General features: G+C 28.1%; 3 protein-coding genes and 2 long non-coding RNA genes across 6 annotated transcripts; 3 read left to right on the top strand and 2 right to left on the bottom strand.

Moving 5' to 3' along the window:
• The first annotated feature begins 3,827 nt into the window (after nucleotides 1-3,827).
• Nucleotides 3,828-5,203, top strand: LOC111042274. Of its 2 annotated transcripts, XM_022326821.1 has the most exons (4): nucleotides 3,828-4,077; nucleotides 4,325-4,442; nucleotides 4,500-4,604; nucleotides 4,668-5,203. In XM_022326821.1, the coding sequence occupies exons 1-4, from the start codon at nucleotides 3,909-3,911 to the stop codon at nucleotides 4,816-4,818; spliced, it is 543 nt and encodes a 180-aa protein (XP_022182513.1). In that variant the 5' UTR covers nucleotides 3,828-3,908; the 3' UTR covers nucleotides 4,819-5,203. The 2 variants fall into 2 exon arrangements, with proteins under 2 accessions (XP_022182513.1, XP_022182512.1); XM_022326820.1 differs by having other exon boundaries at nucleotides 4,325-4,604.
• Nucleotides 5,204-7,436: 2,233 nt separating this feature from the next.
• LOC111042270 lies at nucleotides 7,437-8,532 on the bottom strand. The gene is made up of 3 exons (XR_002605421.1): nucleotides 8,247-8,532; nucleotides 7,704-8,181; nucleotides 7,437-7,625 (listed from the first exon to the last, which is right to left on the bottom strand). It is a non-coding gene; the product is annotated as an uncharacterized LOC111042270 (long non-coding RNA).
• Nucleotides 8,533-11,840: 3,308 nt separating this feature from the next.
• On the bottom strand, nucleotides 11,841-14,213 carry LOC111042266. The gene is made up of 2 exons (XM_022326813.1): nucleotides 13,773-14,213; nucleotides 11,841-12,650 (listed from the first exon to the last, which is right to left on the bottom strand). The coding sequence occupies exons 1-2, from the start codon at nucleotides 14,211-14,213 to the stop codon at nucleotides 11,841-11,843; spliced, it is 1,251 nt and encodes a 416-aa protein (XP_022182505.1).
• A 6,123-nt stretch (nucleotides 14,214-20,336) lies between these two features.
• LOC111042265 lies at nucleotides 20,337-21,090 on the top strand. Its single transcript, XM_022326811.1, has 2 exons — nucleotides 20,337-20,788; nucleotides 20,876-21,090. The coding sequence occupies exons 1-2, from the start codon at nucleotides 20,584-20,586 to the stop codon at nucleotides 21,088-21,090; spliced, it is 420 nt and encodes a 139-aa protein (XP_022182503.1). The 5' UTR covers nucleotides 20,337-20,583.
• An 858-nt stretch (nucleotides 21,091-21,948) lies between these two features.
• LOC111042273 lies at nucleotides 21,949-22,496 on the top strand. The gene is made up of 3 exons (XR_002605422.1): nucleotides 21,949-22,247; nucleotides 22,330-22,404; nucleotides 22,473-22,496. It is a non-coding gene; the product is annotated as an uncharacterized LOC111042273 (long non-coding RNA).
• Nucleotides 22,497-22,901: the final 405 nt, after the last annotated feature.

Raw genomic sequence — 22,901 nt, 5'->3', positions numbered from 1 at the left:
AATTAGAAATTGGTTTTTGATTTAGTATTAATAATTGGTAAAGCAATTAACGAATTACAGTAGTTCAATAACATTATTTTGCAGTCAATTTGTGAACTATCTAAAACAGTAAAAATTTTTGAAAGATTCTTAACTATGTCAATATTAAATATATATGACTCTACTGGTTTTTTGTAAAATGTATGTTTTTCTTCAAAGATTCTACCAATTATTACTACATTGTCTTCGTGGGTATTTACAAAATTAAAACATTTAAAAACATCATTGCTTTTGGTCAAAATATAACAATCAGAATTATTTGAAACGTTTAATTTTATATTATTGCAGGTTGTAAATTTTTTGAACTGAGATCCACAAATATTTTCAAGTAATGGTCCACATTTATGAGGCAATGATAATTTATAATTTGGTGTGCAGCGTTGTAATGATGTTGGTCGTTGCTTATTATACATTTCTGAATATCTATTAATAATTTGTTCAAGAGGTTTTTCATGCTTGCGTATTTTTGATTTTAAATTTTTCATATAATTTTCGAACACAAAGGCAGAGCACTACATGTAAGGACATAAAATTAGTATATGCATCTGAAGAAATAATATCTTTAAGTACAATTGGACCAACATATAAAATAAATAATCTTAATTCTGTTGCCTTCCATCAACTAACTTCTTGTACTAAACGAGTTTTTCTAACAAAATCTGAAGGAATGCAGGACTGAATAGCTAGCAGTGCAGTAGATAATGCATTTATACTGCGGCCTGGTAAACGAACATTTAATGGTCCTTTGAACAACCACAACTGAATAAGTTTTTTGACTATACCCAAATTAACAATGTGCATATAATCTAATGGAAAACTTCGAATTAAATCAATGCCAGGTAATTCAGTGAGTTTAGAAATTGTTTTCCCAACATGATGCTCTTCATTTGACATATTTACATACATATCATGAGTTCTTTCTGCCGATTTGTTGTTGCAGTATGGAAAGCAAACTCTAGACTCACAATTCTCTCCTTCGTAAAGACATCGTGTGCATGAAAAATACCCAGAATGGCCCTTAATTTTTAAAATATATGATCGGGCCGGAGCATCACAAACAAAAGCATGAATTAAAACTTTTTTATTATGACCATGCACATTAATGCCATCAGTCAAAAGTTTTTTGGCTTCTACAATAAAATCTTCTAGAAAATCATTACTGTCATTGGGTTTAGACTTTCCATAATATATACCTACAGGAAAGACAGTTTTGTTAGTATCTGAACTAACTATGTAAGCTAAAATTGGCCACAGTTGATTATTACAACTCTTTGCAATGGGCAAACCATCTATACCAATAACAACTTTTATTTCAGTCATATTGTGAGGGGCAAATCGTTTATTTTGTTGAACCAAACCAAAATGATAATAATGACCTGGTTCAACAATACGGATTTGATTGTTATTTGATTTTGGTGTGTTTAAAAGAGTCCGACTATCTAGAGGAAGATTTTTGGTATGAATAACTTCATGTCCTTTCATTAATTTAAGCAACTTATTCAATGTAATTTGAGGAACATTACACTCTAATGCCCAAATACTTAAGTTATTTATAAAATCTTCACTAGCAGCATTTTCATGAGTAATTTTTTCATTAGAAGTTGAGAGAAAATTTCCTATATTTTTAGACTGATCATCAATAGAAACTGAGTAAGATGATTGTTCAATATTTTCGTTGAATAAAGTTGAATAAAGGGATGAATTTTCAGTGTTAGTATCTATAAGTATAGGATTGTTTTGATGAGCTTCAGCTATTGACTGCTGAATACAAGTTGATGATGCAGTTATTTGTATTATATCATCATTACATACAGGAATTTCCTCAATAATTTCATTACTGACATCATCTGAATAAATATTTTGAATTAAACTTAACTCTGCGTTCAACTTTCTTCTCTTAGATCTTTGACTTTTAATATTTGATGACATTATTATATAAAAATCTTAGACTTGATTGAGTTATATTCCTAATAGATACATAAATATAAATGTCATTTTGCTTTAGATTTATTCGAGGATTTATTACTGGCACAAAAATATATTTTACATACGTTAGGTACTATCTTAATATTAGTATCAATTATCAGTTGATATAGTTTTATTTTGTTAATTAATGATACAATTTATCAAACTCAATTTTAGTTAAAAAACATTCAATTTCATTTTTACTTTTACTTAAGAGTTAAGATATTTATTGTGTCAATATAATAGTAATAATACATTAAAATAATATATATATACTTTAAAAGTTATACTATAACTGGGTCCCTAATAAAATAATGCTCACAGCTCACTGTATTCATAAATTAAAACTAGGTAGTTTATATAAAATATAACTGCAACCAATAAACAAAAATAATAAATTAGATAGGTAGGTATCATTAATTTTTCATTTAAATTATTTATGCCGTTGATTAAAATTATAAAAAATAAATAAAATAAAGTTTCAGAAGAAAAGAAATAAGCTAGTGTTGTTCCACAACATATAATAATTAAAGCACTCAAGTAAACCTTATACTTTATAGTCTCAAATGGCAAATATTAAAATGATAGGTACCATTAATGATCGAATAATACAAAAGTTGATGTTAAATTCAATTATTTATTAACAGGCACACATATAAAACTAATATATTAATCATAATAATAAATATACGGACTATTCGGCGATTTTAATATTGATACTTAAATAATTATCGAATACAAGAGAAGCTCTCTGAAAAAAAGATTAACCAAAGCTCAAATTAGGGACCATAAAAATAACTTGCCGGACCTCATGCATTAACCACAAATCATAATGACAGACTAACATTGAGTCTCTAAGTAAATAAGTAATATAAAACTTTAAAATATTAGGTTAAATGGTATAATAAGTAATATTGTATATTATCTATACTTACCCGTTGGCAGTAACAAATTTAAATTGGTATATTTTACACATTAACAATAATAACACGATAACAGGACGTGCCGTTTAAATTAAAACTATAAAAACTTTAATATAAACTAGAATTCATTTGCTAGTGGCTGAAAATACGAGCTGAACACGATGTAAATATGTAAATGCCGACTAAATGGTACAGAGGTAGGTCGTGTGGTAACGCCAGTAACGGAATAAAACTTTGTAGTGAACCGTTCCCGTTAGCGTTTAAAAGCAAGTCTGCTAGAAACTGGAACGCTGGTAGTGTAATGCGACGACAATAAATGCACAGATAACACAGATATGGGTTTTCCATCAATTTTGAAATAATGTTAACTCGGCCTACGGGCTACGGCTATATATTTACAATAATATACTAATAGATAAGAACAGACTGTGTATAACAATAATAGCATTACGAGCGTCGCGCAAACATATCGCAGTGATGTAGGCTGTCTTAACGACAAAATACAATTTTATTAGTATAACAGCTATAACCTAACCTATCTTTTTTTGTAGTATAAGGTCTATGGCATTGGCATATTATAATAAATAATAGTATAATATACTCCGTAACTTAACCATTGCGTAACATAACAGCTATAGTGCGATACATTTCATAAAAAAAATTTTCAACAGCATATACTGTTAATATATTAGACAAATAGACAATGCTTATAAATTTGTATTATATTTAGTAGCATGATATAATAAACTAGGTATGATATCAGCGGACGTATTTATGTTTTCTGTTGCGCAAATATGGCGCTGGTCTTTCGCCAATTTTCATTGGTTTAAATATTATTATAATATCAAACTTTTTTGGCGGTATTTTTTGTTTTGGAATTTAATCATGATTAAATTATCACATTAAAAATATTCAATTTTTGATTTAATAAATTTTAATAAGTACTTCTGCTATTAAATATTTACTAAATTATAATTTATAATGCCAGTTTGTGTATTTGAAGGCTGTATGAGCGGCAGCAAGCAAAAAAATTTAGTTAAACCCAAAAATGTACACTTACATAGGTTTCCTAAAGATGTAAATCTGAGGAATAAATGGTTAAATCAAATAACACGGGGTTCATCTATAAAAAATGTTAATTTTGAAAAAGGTATGTATAGTAGGGGATCAGGTAAGAGTACAATGTTACAATGTAGTGATTATTATACAAATATAATATAATTGCATGCATGAGAGCGTGCAAAATTGAACACTTACAGGCCTATTTTTCCTTATAAGCGACCTACAGTTTACTTGGTACTAAATAAAATACGATTTATAAGATTAACACCTGATATTGTAAAATCAAAAGAACTTATTATCTGTAAAAAAAACTTTTATTTTAAAATATGCTGTAGCTGTTGTGTGTTCATTACATTTTGGTCCACAACACATGGTGGAAAAGCCACTTGTGTTTGATGGTATTGCCTCACCTAAATGTGCAAGGAGATTAAAACATGATGTTGTTCCATTAAGGTATTTAGTATACTATCAAAACATTGGTAGATATTTTAAGTTTAAATTTATATCTAGTATAAATGGGCATGAATATTCTTCACCAATTAATTGTCCACATTCATTAATTAGTACTCCAAGTGGAACGTTTAAAGTAACGTCATCATTAGATGATAATTTATGGTGTGTATTACTTAATATTATTATGTAAAAAGGAGATTATATGTCAATCATTTTCAATTCCAGCAAATCAAATGTATTGTCGTTAAATAACTCAACTCCTTTGGAAGTAAAGTGCAAAAAAAATCTATTTGACATTGATTGTGACGATGGAATAACATTTTTGCCAGATGACAGCATTCTGTTGCAGCCTGTTGATGACGATAATTCCAAGTAAAATAATACATAGAAAAATGTAGCAATTGTTCTATGTATTTAGTTTGTTCAATGTTTTGGGTGTTATTTATAAACAGTACATGCATGCATGTATTAACTCAAATGTATTTGTGTTAAGTTATTTGCATCTAATTAGTAATTTATTCATAATTGTTTCTGTCTTAACAAGTATTTTATGTTTAGTTATAAAGGTCAACACAATCACATCCACATAGTCACCTCAAGGGATATCTCTTCTTTATCTTAAATGTTTTTCTTATACAAAAACCTATATTCTTTAACAGGTTATTCATGTACATCTTTACTTTTGTGTAGTTATGAGTATTAATTTAGTTTTAATTTTTCTTAATTGTCTGTTTTAATAAAAATGATACATGCTTACAGAAAAAAAAAACTGTATTATTATTTATTATCATATATCTATATTTTTATTTATTTATATATATATTATGCCAATTGGCAGTTAACAATGATATATACATATGTAGGCAATAACAATTAAGTAACAGTAATAAAGCTTTAAAAAGCTATAACAATAACAAAAAGTATACAAATAACATAAGTAGCCAACACAACTAAGGCACATTTAAAATTTAGATTAGTTATTTATGAGCATTCTGTGTAGTGGATAATTATAAGTTATAACCATAGACCGTATAGTGGTGCGGGACATAAAACTGGACTAGGTTTCGTGTTCCACAGGTAGGAACTTTGAATGGAATTTTAGTATGTATCCAGTCTTATAATTTGTTATGATTATCAAAATTAAAATAGTATTTGAAACAATTGATTGAACGTTTCAAATAATATTTATGGTAAAAAAAATATTTTTACATTGTCTGTATTATTATATGCAGTGATGTAATTCAATTACTTAAATTGTATGAAGCATGAGGTATGTTTTATTTTAATATATTTAGATTAAGAAATGAATTAGAGATAATTAAAAAAAAAAATGAGGAACTCGTCAAAACAAATGGCGATTTGAAAAAATTAGTTATTGAACAAAATAAATGGATCACTTTGGAGGCATGCAGGTTTGAAAATAAGTTTAAAAACCATTTATCAAACATGTTTTCACCACACCAAGCAGAAATGATCTTAAATAAAAAAAAAAAAGTGGCCAAATGGGAACCAGAAGACATTGCATCGGCTATGACTTTGCGAAGTATATCACCTAAGTGCTATAGATATCTAAGAGATAAATTGGAGTTTCCGTTACCAGGTATTGTATGAGTACCAAATACCAATTAATTTTTTAAATCATAATAGATTTGTGTAAAATAACTTTCCTTAGAATTTATAAAATACAACTTTTTAAACCAATCTGTGCAAATAATTATAATTTTAGGTTTATCAACATTGAGACAGTGGGCAGGGAAATTTAATATGGACAAAGGTATTTTGAAAGATGTTCTTATGCTTTTGAAAAATATAGGAAAATCTTTATCAGAAATGGACAAAGTGACAGTAATATCATTTGATGAGACTTATGTTTCACAAAAATTGTGCTACGATAAAAAAACGGAACAAGTTTTGGGTCCATTTAAGTGTGTACAAGTAATGATTGCCAGAGGTGTGTGGTTTGAAATTTGAGTATTAACATATCAATTATGACTGTATAATAGTTATTTGTTACTTTCATAGGACTATTTTCCAAATGGAAGCAACCATTATACTATGACTTTGATTCACCCATGACTCAATTATTATTGTTCGACGTTATAAGTCAGCTTCATGCCTGTGGTTTTGAGGTAGCAGCTGTTGTTAGTGATATGGGGCCTACAAATATTAGGCTTTGGAAAAGTCTCGGAATAACACCAACAAAGACATCATTTAGTCATCCTATATCTGGAAAACAAATTTATATGTTTGCTGATGTACCACACTTAATGAAATTAGTGAGAAATCATTTCATTGATAGTGGATTTGTTTTGCCAAATAATAAGTACATTGGGAAACAAGTAATACAAGAGGTAGTTAGTTTGAACAAAGGGGATTTAAGTTGTGTACACAAAGTCACTGATCGACATCTAAATGCAGTTGGATCACAGCGACAAAATGTAAAACTGGCAACACAAGTCTTGTCAAATTCAATGGCCAAAGCAATATCCTATTTAGGGCAAAAAATTTTATTGCAGTTCACTAATTGGAAAGAAGTAAATATATACTAATTAACTACTAATATTACTTATATTATTCCACATTTTTAATATTTTCTAGACATTTAAAATAGACAATTTTCAAATAAAAAAAGAATATAATATGACAAATATTCTTTCTATTTTTTTAGAAATATTTATTTAAAATAATAATTATACTGTTACTATAATTAATAATTAATAACATATATCTAATTAATACATAGGCATCAACAGTAATTAAACTGTTTAACGATTGGTTTGATTTGTTAAACACACAACTACCAAAAGATAAATTTACATTATCTTATGGACTTGACATCGATAATCAAAATAAAATATTATCTGAAATGAATACATTTATAGAAAGTTTGAGAGTTCATTCCAAAGGTAAACCAACCACAAGTTTAAAGCCATTTCAAAAAGGTAATTACTAAATACATTTCTCCATATATACAAAGATCAATTAAATACGCCATAATCACAGAAAATCGAAATACCGAATGCTCTGATGAGGAATGTTTAGTTGATTGTTTGTCAGCAGTTACTATTAATGAGGCTGAAATTAATAGTAATAATAACATGGATGAATGCAGACAAATGTATTTCAATGAAGAAATTGCTACAATAGAGTCACATTTTGGATCAACTGAAACTTTTGATATACCTGAGGAAAATATAAATTTACTACATCAGTTTGAATCATATGTAAATAAATTTAGCTAATATAGTTTATAACACTTACCTATGTGTCCAAATGTACAATTGACCAAACAACCAGTAATGTTAAACTTAATTATTTTAGGTGAATCCAGTTAATGAGTTAACTGAATTAGAAAAAGACTGCATTGAATATGTAACAGGGTATGTTGCAAGTCGTTATGCTACCGAATATCCATGGCTATGCAATAAAGAAGTTTGTGGCTCTTCATGGATACAACATATTTCAAGAGGAAATTTAACAACTCCATCGCCAATCTTGTTAAAATGTTCAATGATCTTAGAACATCTCTTCAATAATTTTCATGGCAAAGATTGCATAAATAAAGAGCCAAAAGTTATGACAAAGGTCAACAATTTATTGATGAATGAACTACAAAAAGAAAATTTGAATCTACCAGTAAAAGTAGTCGAATGTTTAGTGAGAACACGTACTTTCATTAGATTGAATTATTTAAATAAAATTATTCTTTCAGCAACTGCAACTCAAAAAAACGAAAATTCTAGAAAAGTAAAAAAGTTTCAATAAAATAAAATTTTTAAAATACCTATAATGTAAAATACTTACTTATTTCTTTGTTGTCTTTTCTAATATAATTAAATATTGTTCGATTATTAATTAATATAGGTACATAACTACATAGGTAAGTAATATTGTTCGTAAGTATTAGTGCTTAAATCATTGATAGATGAATAATGGTATTGATCTACTCAATTAGTACTCATTTTTAATTTATATTATTAAGCTAAAATTCCACAATGAATTTTAATATTAGAAAATAGAAAAAAATTAAAGAGGTAAAGTATAAACTACTAAACTATTTAGTATTTTGATAATTCGAAATTGAATACAACAGTTATCACTTGTCACAATAACCTAGACAACCAATGAGAAATGGCGAAAGTCCAGCGCCATGTTTCATTTAGCAATCGGTCGGCGGAAGAGGGGAGTATGCGTATCATAAAATGTGCATCATACCTAGTTTATTATATCATGTTTAGTAGGTAGTTTCTTTCGCGGCTACGCTGTACGCGCAATGCGTTGATTCCAAAAATATTCCATCATTATTCATTCTATTACTTTCGATGACCATACTCGACGCGTATGTTGTTTAATTTTAGTCGTATCACCGCGGTTATTATTATTATACCATAAACAACTACGACGACGTTTCTAGATTACAGTTCGCTATGAACAATAATAATATCTATATACCATAATACAATAATAATCATATATAAAACCACGGTATATTTAATATGGTTATTAGGTAGGTACCGTGTACAAAACTAAACTGCAGCAAAATAAAGATGATTTTCTTATAAAAATATATATTATATTAAGAATACGATTGTAAAAAAGTTCGTAGAACATTTAGAATTAAATGTTATTTTAAATTATTTATTTATTTTTCAGGAAATGTTTTTTAAAAATTATAATCAAAATATTATAAGTTTAACTAACTTATAATATACTAACAATATTTGCAAAATAATATTATATTTTGTTAGTAAATGTATGTTATTATAATATTTTTATGTAATTTTAATTTTAATATTATAAAAATACTATACTAAGAACGTTTAAGAAATATTTTAGATTTAATATTACTTTTTAAAGATTAAATAACATTATAATAACATAACAATTATAATATTCACAATTTAATCGAGTACTAAAGTTATAATAACATTTATGTTACGAAATTGTTGTCTGGGAAGAGATCATGTAAACTCAAGACGATTGAAGAATTTAAATTTCTCAGTTGGCCTTCTCTTCCTTAAAAAAATGATCAGCAGAGAATTCCCAAAGAAAATATTAAATATTAAAGAAGTTAGATTGGACCTGACCGTTTTAAACGGTTAACCAGACCGTTTGAAACGGTCTATTGGCAGCCCGTGGTGGGTAAGTTCAACCTCAACAGACCGGCAATCAGTCTGTTTTTCGCTATCGTCGAGGCCTAGGTAACATCCCGTCCGCCGATACAAAAACCACTACCACGCACCGAACGATCCTAGCTGTTTCACTCAGTGAATGTTTTTCGCGTAGCCCACTAGATAGTGTTTGTTTTCTTTTTCGGTGATACCACCAAACAATATACTGAACTGTACAAACGTACATCAATAATTGTGTTCGTTATTCATTACTCCTGACTGTGTCCTCGTCATTCACGAGCTGTCTCACCCCCTCAACATGTCCTCAACATCCACGCGGCACCCCACTGGTCCGCATCAGACAATAATCAATAATCTTCATAGATGTACTAAGCTGGGTGCGTATTCCAACAGCTAAAACAGGAAATCTTTTTTTCCATACTCCAAAGACCCTTTCAACAACATTTCTTGTACTAATATGTGCTCTCTGTAAACATTTTTATATGCATCATCCTATTTGTATGCTTAATTTATGCATATATTCAAATTCTCGTTTTTGGAATTTTAAATACATCTGAAAACAATATTACTTGAGATTGTTTGTACCCCTTAAAGATAGTAAAAACTTCTGTTTTTCAAATAAGAACCACTTTTTTCATTTTGCATTAGATTTTCAGATTTTTTGAATGAGTAATTTTTCCAGCCCACTTCTGTTTTATATCTTTATGCCTAAGTAAAGTTAAGCCCTCCCACATAGCAATTCCGTAATATTTATATTACAATAGGGCCCTTTAGACGAACGATTTTTTTGACGCGATTGGAATGTGGCATTCCAAACTCGCGAGAAAGAGTGCTCGTTTAAACGTAATTTATCCCACAGGCTTAGATCGTGAGTATTCTGTGCGGTTTATCCTTGAATCTTGGAGTGTTGTTTCATTTACACGTACATGGTTTCTCCACACGCCAAGCATGCAAGATAATGAACTATCGATATAAAGCAGTTATCGATATAAATAAATAATCGATATATGTAAATCATCGATCCCGATTGTCCAGATATCACACTATCACACATTTGTTATCACACTTTTTGTTTCAAACTGACGAGTGCCGACTGTTCAAATAACGAACTTTATTATAAGTACTAAAATTGTATTCTAAAACGACTACCTAACAGCTAATAAGTAATACTTGTTAATTACAAACTTGTGTCTAGTTAAAATGAGTGATACCAGGTATTGGTCGAAGGAATTTACACTACAATTTATAGAGTTGTATAAACAGTATCCTTGTCTTTGGAAAATAAAAAGTAAGGACTACATAAACAAAAACTTGAAAAGAGAAGCTTATGATGAACTTACCAAATTTTGCAAAAAAACAATCCCTGAAGCTAATAAAGATTTTGTCATAAAAAAAAATTCAAAGTTTTAGGGGTTCTTTTAGGAAAAAACTAAAAAAAGTTGTCGACTCAAAGAGATCTGGAGCCTCATTCGACGATGTATATGTTCCTACACTCTGGTAATTACATATTATAATATCTTTACTAATAAACATATACTTTTGAAACGACCTACCTACTGTGAATTTGTTCAGGTATTATGATCATTTAGTTTTTACTATTGATCAGGAGCTACCAACAGAAAGCATCTGTAATTTAATGAATACTGTAAATTCTGTTGAAAATGACGATGATGATGCTTCACAACAAGTATTAGAAACTGATAATATTGAAATATTGGACGAGGTAAATAAAAAAAAAACATATTTTTTGACAATTGTCAGTGTTTAAAGTATAATTTATGTACAATACCTAGGTATATACTTTTAAAAAATGTCATACCATAAATATAAACTTTTTATTACCTACATTTAAATTATATTTATTATTTAACAATTCATAATTATGTAAAAATTCTGTTTTAGTAAATAACAAAAACAATAAGGTATATTTTAAATTTATGTATTAAAGTTATCGTTATGTAAACCTTAATATTATTCTAATTCATTAATTCATATGTGAACTACATACAACTATAAAAGTGATAAATTTATATCTACAAAAGTAAACTAAGAGATGTTTAAGATGAAAATAATAGCAGCTAATCTGGAGGTGAAGATAAAAAAGATTTTACATGATAATTATGTCTAAGGTCATCTGATTTTTATATATTATAAATACAAATAAGTTAAACATTTAAAATTATTAGTATTAACAGTAACAAAAATTACTAACTACATTTTTAAATGCAAAAAAAAAGTTTCTTTGAAAATAGCTATATTTTTGTTCTTAAGCTCTCCCTGCACTTATCATTTGTTCTTGCCATTCAACAGCTCCAGTAGTATTGAAATATTCTTTATATCTGTCCCTATTTTCTTTGGCAGCTGTGGATATCCTCGTGATTCGTTGATGCTGAAGTTGAGGAAGATCAAAAATTGCTTCCCTCACTCTTCTATCAATTATATTTTTATGATTATCTTTGTCTAATGTTGTATTTGGTGGTAAATATGAAGCACTACGTTGTCTCAAAAAGTTGTGGAGTACACATATGGCAAGGACTATGTACTTAGCTTTTTCAGGGTTCAAATTAATTGCATGATGCAGTACACGAAATCTGGTGGTAATTAAACCAAATGTATTTTCTACACAATTTCTTGCTCGTGAAAATCTGTAGTTGAAAATTCGTTTTTCTTTTGATAAGTTTCTTTGTGGAAATGGCTTAAGAATATGTTCTTGAAGGGGAAATGCATCATCAGCTAGAAAAACAAAGTTCAAATTTTCATTGGTTTCATTGTTATCTGGAATATGAAGTTGGTTATTCTGCAGTCTTCTATAAAATTCTGTACATTCAATTATTCCTCCATCTGATAACCGCCCATTTTTACCAACATCTACATAAATAAATTCATGATTGCTATTTACAATAGCCATAAGTACAATACTATAAAAGCCTTTATAGTTATAGTATTGTGCACCAGAATTGGCTGGTTGTACTATCCGAATATGTTTCCCATCTATAGCTCCTCCAGCATTAATGAATTGCCATCTATTTTTAAATCCATTTGCTACATCAATCCATTCTTGTGCTGTAGATGGAAACTAAAAATAGATAATTTAATGAAATATTTTAAAATTTGTGTAGGTATTTAATTTATGTTATATTTAAATATTGTATTATTATTTTAACTTGAAAAACAAAATAAATTTTAAATCAGTACATTTAAAACACATATGTTATTAATTGATGACTATCATTTAAATAGTTCTCAATTTATTGTTTTTTTAGGTAGGTTTTAAAATAAACACAAACAAAAATTACAAGTTTTTTTCAAAACTATAAAATTTTTAAGTTTATTATGGTTTGTTTATACATAGGAACAAGTTTCAACTTTTACTGTTCCATGTAAACCTTCACCAACACCCTCAAAAAGAAAACGAAATTCTGCAGAACGGAGTGCAGAGTTTATGAATGCTTGTACTACTGCATTAAATAAAGATGTAGAAATAACTGAGTATGATGCTGTTGGAATAAACGTTGCTCAAAAACTTAAGAAAATGGATCAAAAACAGAGTATTTATGCTGATATGCTAATTAGCAGAATTTTAGGACGCGGGTTGTTAAATTCATTAACTGCCCAAACAGATCTTTTTGAAAATAAACCATATCATGGAACCATTCCAATGCAGCAACCTATCAGTATAAATTCACTTAGCCCTGTAGAATTATCTCAAAGTTCAATTTCGAGTGACTATCATTTGGACCCCAATAATATGTTGTTTCATCAGTCTGGCAGTGTTTCACAACAACCATCAAATTTTATTAATGTAATTTCTGAGTCTTTAAATGAGTTGAACTAAAATTATACATTAAGTTAAAGATTACATTTCATTGTTATACTTTATTTTATTTTTAGTTTCAAGTCTTTCCTATGTTTTCGTTTATTTTTTTTTGTAATTAAAAGTTATTTAATATTTACTATGCTTTTCAGTTGAAAAATGTACTTCAAAGGTTGAAGTCTTAAAAGAGTTTAATATAAATTGTTATTTTTTATAATTTTAATAAAAATGGTATTGTTATTTCTGTAATTTATATTTGTTGTATTTTTATATAAATAGTTATATCTTTATAAGTTAGTTATTAAATTGACTATTAAAGTACTCTTAAAAAAGACTAGTAAACTAAATTTTGTCACTTACATAAGATAGATTCAAATAATTTACCTTAAGGTATTGAGGAGCCAATATATCATATAAAGCCTTACATGTCTCTGGTATAATATATGACAAACTTGATGTAGAAATACAAGTGCTGAATTTCATATCTTCATATGAATTTCCTGTTGCTAAGAATCTTAATGTGGCAATTAATCTTTCGCTGCTACTGATGCTTGACCTCATAACAGTATCCATTTTACGAATTTTTGGTCCTACCAAATTCAATAAAACGTCAAATGATGCAGAATCCATCCTAAGATAATTTCTAAAATCATCTGGGTTATTTTCTCTTATTTCACTAAGTAAAGGTATATTTCCAAATTTAGATTTGTCCAGTTTCCAATTTTTCACCCATTGTGATCTCTTTTTTTTTTGCTTTGTTGTGATTATACTTATAGCAGCACATGCAATTGCCAATTGCTTTTTCTTATTATGTTGTTTGTACATTCTATTATGAATACCTATAGTATTAATAAATTGATTGGATTAATTAGACACTTCTTAGTTAGTCATTTAAAATATTATTAAAAATCATTATTTTATTACCAAAAGAGAAGTTAGTTTGTTAGTTTTATGTTTGGAGGGGCTTCAGTACTTATACGTTGAGTGGTTAAATCAAGCTTTAACTTTTCAGACTTGTATATATATTATAGTATTGTATATATATTATAGGTCTTCCTTTTTGTGCGATCAAAAATCAACATTTATATACTATTATGGAAAAAATACAATTAAGCTAAGCTACACTAAAGAAATGAAACAAATAATTAAAAATAATTATATTTATTATTTTTGTGATAACAAACGCATCCTCTGATAATTCACTGCAAAAGTGTTGATATTTTCAACACGCCACACGCCACGCCATTCGTGCGTGAAAGACACAGTTTTAGCCTTTACACAGCCACGTTTTCCTACATTCCCAGACCACCAGGTAAAGATCGAGCGCCTGGAGTGTCCGTTAATTTGCTACCACACTCTTTGCGCGCTACGTGCCTATCCGCCGCGATTGACTGCATGCTTGGCGCGTAGTATTGGCGCGCCAAAAAAAGCGTTCGTCTAAAGGGCCCTAATAATGTTCCTCCCTGATTAAATTCAGAATATTTATAGTTTAATATAACTATAATCTTAGTAAAATATTAAAAACAGAATATTACACACGAAACATTTTTTAAGTATTTTCGATGGCCTATTTTTGTAATATTACGAAACTAGTAATGTCAGAATGTTTCAAGAATATTATGTTTATAATATAAAATAATATTGCATTTGAAATATTTCTTACATAATATTGTTAGGTTTTTTTTTTAATATTAAAAACTGAATTTTGTAAAAATATTTTTGAAATATACAGCTTACAATGTTTTAAATTACTAGATATTTTTTTATTTTGTCTTGATAAAATTACATCCCTCACTCCCCCACCTAATTTTGAATAACACCAAAATCATCCTTATAAGTAAATCATTGAATTTGTAGGAAAACACATTTTTAGATTCTTAGCGGAGCGAGGAAGCTAGTGGTTTTACAATGATGTTTATTTTTATTTTGTTTTTTATCCTGTAAACAAAATTTCTACCAGAAGGAGTGCTTCGATTAAAACATATTATAGTATCTTATCTTTTAGAAAATTGGATCTAGATGGTACTTTAATGAGGTAATTTTTCGGGAATTTTCCCAATTATTATTTAACGCAACGGGAAAACCACCAAAAATTTACATAAAACTGCTAAAAACAGGATTTAAATTTTTAACGCTTAAATGATTAAGTGATTAGAATTTAAAAATAAAATAAAATAAAAAATATTCTTTCAGCTACTCAGTATCGTTTTTTATCGAATGCAATCATTGCATTCAAATCGAATACTGTAAAATTACACTATCCTGTCCAAGGACTGAAGGGACACATTTTACAATTGTTTATTTTAATTATTCTGTTAATTTTAAATCAATATCAACATTTTAAAATATTAGTAAATTACGTATGTACCAAAATGTCAATCAATATTATATATATATATATAATAACATTAACATAAAATAACATATAAAATCAATAAGATGTCTATGTTCTTCTTGGAGTATTCCTAAAGAAATAAAATAATGGAAATAAAAACCATCATTATAAAGTCAATACATCCCTCGTTCGCTCCGCTGAGAAATGAGAATCTATAACGGGATGTTTTATTGAACCCTTTATGTTGCACCCTGTCTCATATCCATATTACATATAGTTATGTTGAAAGTTTAAAAAACATATAAAGATATATAATAATAGTATATATTATATAGTTTAATTTGTTGTAAATATCAGAGTATTGATTTGTGTCATTTAAATATTAAATAATGATAATAATATAATATAATGTATCATATTATAATAAATGCAGTAGAAGGAAAGAACTCCAACTATCCAAACGTCATACTACCGGACGTAATTATTCGGACGAGAAAAAATAGGCTATTTCTTTTAATAACTCATTAATCGTAATCGTATTACCGTTCGGCGTCGTTATATTTCCGTATTCTGTCATTCCACTATAATCGTTATCGTATATACCTTACAATAAAATTATCGAACGCTACGGACGCCGATTATTGTTATTTATTATTGATTATTATTATCGGCAGCGCAGACCATTCCCCCCCCCCCCTTTACCTATTAGTCGATCGATTGAACCGTTTGTGATTTTACCATTCTCGATTAACACCAAGTAAATTATACTTCTGGTGTGCGTTCTGAAACACACGAGATTTAGTTTCGATAACAAAAAATCTCATCATCAGAATTTATTATTTAACGAACATGGTATCAACTATCAATAATCATCGGTTTCGTTTCGGCGTACCAGACGCAGATTGGAGACAAAGACAATATTAATAATACTTATTAATAGATACCACAAATATCTGTTGTTGTTTGTATCGTCGCCCGCTCACCCATCGCGACGCGTCGGTCGTTGGTCGTTACCTAGTACTCGTTACAATTCACAATATTGATCACGTGCGTATTATCTTTATATTATTATATTATAATTTATATTCTCTACTTTGTTGTGAATTTGTTTAGATACAATAATAATTGTTTATGAGGCATATGGACGCAGTGATTTTCTACCTTCCAGTCTCCAGTACACACTAACCTGTAAGTCTGTAACAGTGACTGTCGTAGTGTCGTACATAGAAGTTATTTTGTTGTAAGTATTAAATTATTTAATAATATTTTTATATTTTGGAATATTTGATTCTATCCGTATGTATCATAACATATTATATTAATATATATTATGTATGACGTATGTGGATTACCTAGTGATACAATTTAAGAGGAATATATACCAGTAATAGTCTACTATTGTCTACGCCGTACAAATGCATTATCATAATAGGTTATGTGAATAATCTATTTAACTGTTATACTTAAAATTATTGTAAATTGTGATTTTCTGTCTTACCACACACGTGGGATATAGGAATTTAGATGTGTTTTAATATGTCAACCATACCGATTGGTCTATTGAAATCTGTATGTATTTGACATAGAACATGACACACGTTTAAATTCATAATAATATAATATTATGTTCCATGTGTGTGTTAGATTAATACAAAAAATCACCACTTATCCCCTTTAAAATAGTTAGTACACGTAAGCCCATAACAATATCTATTAATTGTAATGTGTAAGTTCCATCTCATATTTTTGTCAAATGTTAAACTTTGTATCTATTACAAGACGTATCTTACAGTTATAAATTAGGTTAAGTAAATGGTAATCTATTACAGAATACAGTTATATATTATAGGTACTGTTATACTTAATATAATAAAAATATCAAATATTAAATAGGTAAACGAATATTTGCACTTTTTGAAATATATTTTATTATTTTAAGTGAAAAATTCCTTATGCATAATATTAAACAACACAGAGTTAAATAGATTACTGGGAGCATAATATGATTTGTAACATTATGTAGGACCAGACAATTATGTAAGACAATGCGTATGCAGGTGTATGATGATCTTAAAAACAAATTCATTGAGAACTTTGATTAGAACATTTTGAAAGTAACCATATATAGCCAGTTGTCAAAAGGTACAAAATATATTAAATTTAACATTATATCTAATTTGATGTGAAATACATAATATTATGCGTTTTGGGTTACATTATAGGTAGGTACCTAATAATATAAATTTTAACAAAATAACATATCAATTACAATAATTTCTTTGATGAGTAACCTACTAATCTTATTCATATTTCTTATACATTTTGAAAAAAAGTAGGTATATAGGAATTTAACTTACCTATAGGTATATATGTTTTATTTTTTTAGCACATCAACATTTTTCTGTAATTGTGCCTTTGGTATTTTATATAAAATGATAAAAAGTGAACGCACTAAAAAAAGAAAAATTCAAAATGAACTCAATATTCTTGAACTTATTGAAACTAATAAGATAACTTCAAACCAACTTAATTGTTCCAAAAACCTCGGCGATAATCATGAAAATAGTCCATTACATGATCATGATCCTTCAAATATTTCTCCAGATGTATATATACCTCAACATTTACAAAACATAACACCATTATGCATTACACCTACTGTACTAAATGAGCCAAATGTTATGCCTGAATATTCTGAAAATACTGTAAGTCAACTTCCCGAATCTGGATTTCAAGATGCTGAGTCTATAAAAGACTTTATTGCTATAGTCCCGCCGGCGAGAGAACGCTACTCGTTCGCGCATCCAAATGACAGAGCTCCGCGGTTTCGTACCCAAATTTCTCCCACTCTACCACCTAGTCGGTGGCGGCGACGGTGGCGGCGGCCAGAGTTGACGGCGGCCAGCGTTTGGGAAGGTTTAGTGGTGGGAATGCGCGAGATCGGACGAATTTTGGTCGCCGCCCAAAAGCGTTCTCTCGCCGGCGGGACTATAGTTGGTCTATTACATTTAATGTACCTCATAATGCTGTCAATAACTTGCTTAAAGGTTTAAAAAAACACAAATGTTTCAAAGATTTTCCAGTTGACTCTAGAACGTTATTGGCTACTCCCAAACAAACTTCTACAAAATTAAGAAGTGTTGATCCCTGCGGCACTTATTTTCATTTTGGATTAACAACTGGTATTATGAAATATACTCCAGATAATATGCTGAACGTAGAAATTGTTATAGGCATAGATGGACTTCCACTATTTAAGAGTAGTGGTGCACAATTTTGGCCAATCTTGGGATATGTAGTAGTTTCACCTCCATTATTAAAAAAAGTTTTTCCTATTGGAATTTATTTTGGATATGAGAAACCCAAAGATAGCAATAATTTTTTATCTGATTTCATTACAGAAGCTAAAGATTTGATTAAGAATGGTTTAATTGTAAATCAAGTAAAAAGAAAAATCTTAATTAGTGCATATTGCTGTGACGCCCCCGCAAAGGCTTTTGTTTTAAAAATTAAAAGCCATACGGGTTTTTCTTCGTGCACACGCTGCACGATTGATGGACAATATTTGAATAAAAGAGTATGTTTTCCATATTCAAAGAAGAAGTGCACAGAGAGAACTCATCAGGCTTATACTAATTTTATAGATGATGATTTTCAGACATCTCAGACTCTTTCTGTACTTAATGAATTACCAGGATTCGATTCAGTTAAACAATTCTCTCTTGATTATATGCACCTGGTATGCTTAGGAGTCATGAAAAAGTTGATGCTTCTATGGATACAAAAAGGTCCTTTATACGTCAGCCTTAATTCAAGAAAAGTGAAGGAATTGTCTTTATCATTGATATCAATGAATCTAGGTATCACATCTGATTTTTCAAGAAAGAGTAGAAGTATGAACGAAATTCATCGGTGGAAGGCTACAGAATTCCGATTATTTTTGTTGTATACAGGTCCGATTGTCTTAAAAAAAATTATAAGTGATGAATGCTACACTAATTTTATGGCTCTGAATATTTCTATGATAATACTTCTTAGTCCAGATCACAGTTGTCTTATACCTTATACTAAACATCTTTTAGATTATTTTGTAATGAGTTTTCAAAAAATATATGGAAAACATTTCTTATCGCATAATATTCATGCTTTATTACATTTGTGTGATGACTACCAGCAATTCGGTCCTCTAGATAACTGCAGTTCATTTTTATTTGAAAATTATATGAAAAAAATTAAGTCTTTGGTAAGAAAAGCAGATCAACCATTACTGCAAGTTATTAATCGTTATTCTGAAATAAATTCAATTAATAGAAAAGAATCTATTAATTTAATAAATTATAATGACAAATCAGAATTAAAGCACCCACATAACAATGGTCCAATAACAAAAAATATCAATGGACAACAATATTATACTTTAATATTTAGTCAATTTAAAATTAATGTTAAATTTAATAAAGATTGTACTATTTTGACCAAAAATGGAGAAGTAGTAAAATGTTTAAATATTATTCAAGTATCTGATGAAATATTACTAATTGGTAAAAAGTATGAAACATTATTACCATTTTTCACTGATCCTATAAATTCTACAGTCTTGGAAATATTTATATTGGATAATTTATCAATGAATTTGAATTGTTGGAAGTTAACAAGCATTAAAAAAAAACTTATGGTTCTGGAAAATTATGGTACTTTAATAGCCATGCCTATTATACATACTATTGGACACAATGAATAAATCTGTTGTCTTAGTAAATTAAATATCACAGGTTTTTATAAATTACCTGCAATTTAATGATATAATCTTATCGCAATACATAGTAATTTTTTATTTTTTATATTATTATTTTTAGTAAAATGGAAAACTATTGGACTGTTGTATATTTCACGGATGAAAATAGTGTAGAGGCCGTACCAAATATTTGGCTTAACAAAAAACAAGATTCTTGCGCTTGGCCCGCCAAAACAAAAAATGTAAAGAAATTTATTGAATTTCAACAAAAACCCAATAAAAAAGATTTTACTTATCATCCTGCTAGAAAACTAGGAAAAAAATCTTACAGTAAATTTTAATTGTTTTTATGAAAGCAAATGATGTATAGTTATGTAACTAATAATATATTTTCAATATTTAAACTATATAATATAGCATCTTTAGCTGAAACCAGAACCAAATTACCAAAAGCTACTCGTATGTCTGATTTTTCCAGTACAGACGATGAAGTTAGGAAAATCAAAAAAAAATCAAAAAGTATATCTCCTGACATGTTCAAAACTAAAAAAGACCATTTAGCAAATACATGCCCACAACCAAAAAAATATTGCGATTTTATTAAAGAAGATAATGATGACATCATTTTATGAAATATTTTCTTCAATTAGTAATTTTCAATAAATGTTTGTAACATTATTATTTTAATCTTAATGTTATTATTTGTTTAAGATTGTGTTGCAACAACTAGTTCACTAGTCAACAAAAAAAGTATTTATGATAATTTATTAGTACCTTCAGATTCATCAAATGCAGATGATTCAGACACTGATCCATCGTGGAAATTAAATAAAAGTACTAGTAATAATAATAATTGTACCTATATTACACCTAACATATATGCCTGAATATATAATCAGTTAATAGAAAAGACACAGCTAAGCACTTACATATTAATTATGATTTACAATGAACAACTTTTATACTTGAACATCCATGGTTTATATGACAACTGTATAAGACCATTTTATTATAACACTTAAAATATCAGAGTTTAATATTAAGGTTAAAAATAATAATATAAGGTTGGGAACTTACTAAAATTATTATTATATATAAAATGTCACTACATATATGAAATAAAAAGTTAAGCCTATATCTACCTATAAATTGTAAGAAATTCTAATAAATATAGTACCATAGTTTCTTACAATTAATATATAGACTTAGTTTTTCATTTTATATGTAGTGACATTTAATAAATAATAATAATTTTTATACTAAAATGTAAATTATAAGTTCCAAACCTTATTATACTTGGCTTTATTAAATGTTATAATAAAATGGTCATGTTGTTATAAAGTTATATTGTAGATCATCAGTAGGTTTTATGAGTTTCCTTAAAAGTTCTTCACTGTTACCTCAACTATTGCATATTGACGCCAAAATTATAGTATTTTTTAATTTGGAAGTATAAATTTCGATTTTATAATTGTATTATGTTCTAATTAATAATAAGATAAAGTGTTGATATCTATTTTAAAGTATCTAGTTCCTTTCTTCATAGTTTTTAATATTTACTTAAATATATTGTAATATTTTTAAGGTAATGATCACAATACTATATCTATCAGTCCTACTCCATCTCCAAAAATATCAACAGGCTATTCAAAAGTATTATGCTCTCCAACTGCAAATTGGACTGTGGATAACATTGATAAAAATATAATTTATGAAAACGATAAAAATGGCGACACTTTAAGAGTGAAAAGAGTATTATTTCATGAAAATAATATACCCAAGAAATCAAGTATGTATTATAGGTATTTACAATAATTAACCTACATTTTTATTTATTTTAAATTGGTATATTATACATCATATATTTTTAGAAATATTCCAAAACGAATCAAATACATCTACACAAAATAATTTTAACATTGAGTCTTTTAAGTCAGATAATCCAGGTAATAATTAATTACTTATCAAATATTATTATTATACTAAATTACTAATTATTAATTATTTTTAACAGATTATGAAAAATATATTTTCACAACAGTCACTCATATGAAATACGATATTAATAAAATGATGAGTGTTATTAATGTCATGCATACAAATATAGAGTCTCTGATGGATAGTTTGACCGGTAAATCTGTAGCGAACTGTGCGTTATCACGTGATAATCATCAGGATGTAGATTTACATTCTATATTTCCAATAAACACTGATGAGCAGCTAACAAGTATCGAATCTAAAATTATCCAAGATACTCAATTCCGGAACATTTTGGTAAAATTTAAATATTATTAGTTTTTCCTACTATATTATTTATATATTGTTAATTAAATGACCAATTTGTATAAAATATATAGTTTTAATTAAAATTAAATTATACTCGTAACTTAATTTCAATTACAGATATTTTTTATGAATGTGTTTATAAGACTTGTTAAATTAA

This window comes from Myzus persicae, unplaced genomic scaffold, assembly GCF_001856785.1.
Source record: "Myzus persicae strain clone G006 unplaced genomic scaffold, MPER_G0061.0, whole genome shotgun sequence".
Lineage (NCBI taxonomy): Eukaryota > Metazoa > Arthropoda > Insecta > Hemiptera > Aphididae > Myzus > Myzus persicae.
This window is presented reverse-complemented; position numbering and strand designations above follow the sequence as displayed.

Bases quoted from the DNA above. Each gene is read 5' to 3' on its own strand.
- LOC111042274 (XM_022326820.1), top strand. From the start codon at position 3,909: ATGCCAGTTTGTGTATTTGAAGGCTGTATGAGCGGCAGCAAGCAAAAA. The intron at 4,078-4,324 runs GTATGTATAGTA...AATATGCTGTAG, and splicing joins AAATGTTAATTTTGAAAAAG to CTGTTGTGTGTTCATTACAT. The intron at 4,605-4,667 runs GTGTGTATTACT...TTTCAATTCCAG, and splicing joins TCATTAGATGATAATTTATG to CAAATCAAATGTATTGTCGT.
- LOC111042266 (XM_022326813.1), bottom strand. From the start codon at position 14,213: ATGTACAAACAACATAATAAGAAAAAGCAATTGGCAATTGCATGTGCT. The intron at 12,651-13,772 runs GTAAATTATTTG...ATCTATTTTTAG, and splicing joins TGGCTCCTCAATACCTTAAG to TTTCCATCTACAGCACAAGA.
- LOC111042265 (XM_022326811.1), top strand. From the start codon at position 20,584: ATGGAAAACTATTGGACTGTTGTATATTTCACGGATGAAAATAGTGTA. The intron at 20,789-20,875 runs GTAAATTTTAAT...TATATAATATAG, and splicing joins ACTAGGAAAAAAATCTTACA to CATCTTTAGCTGAAACCAGA.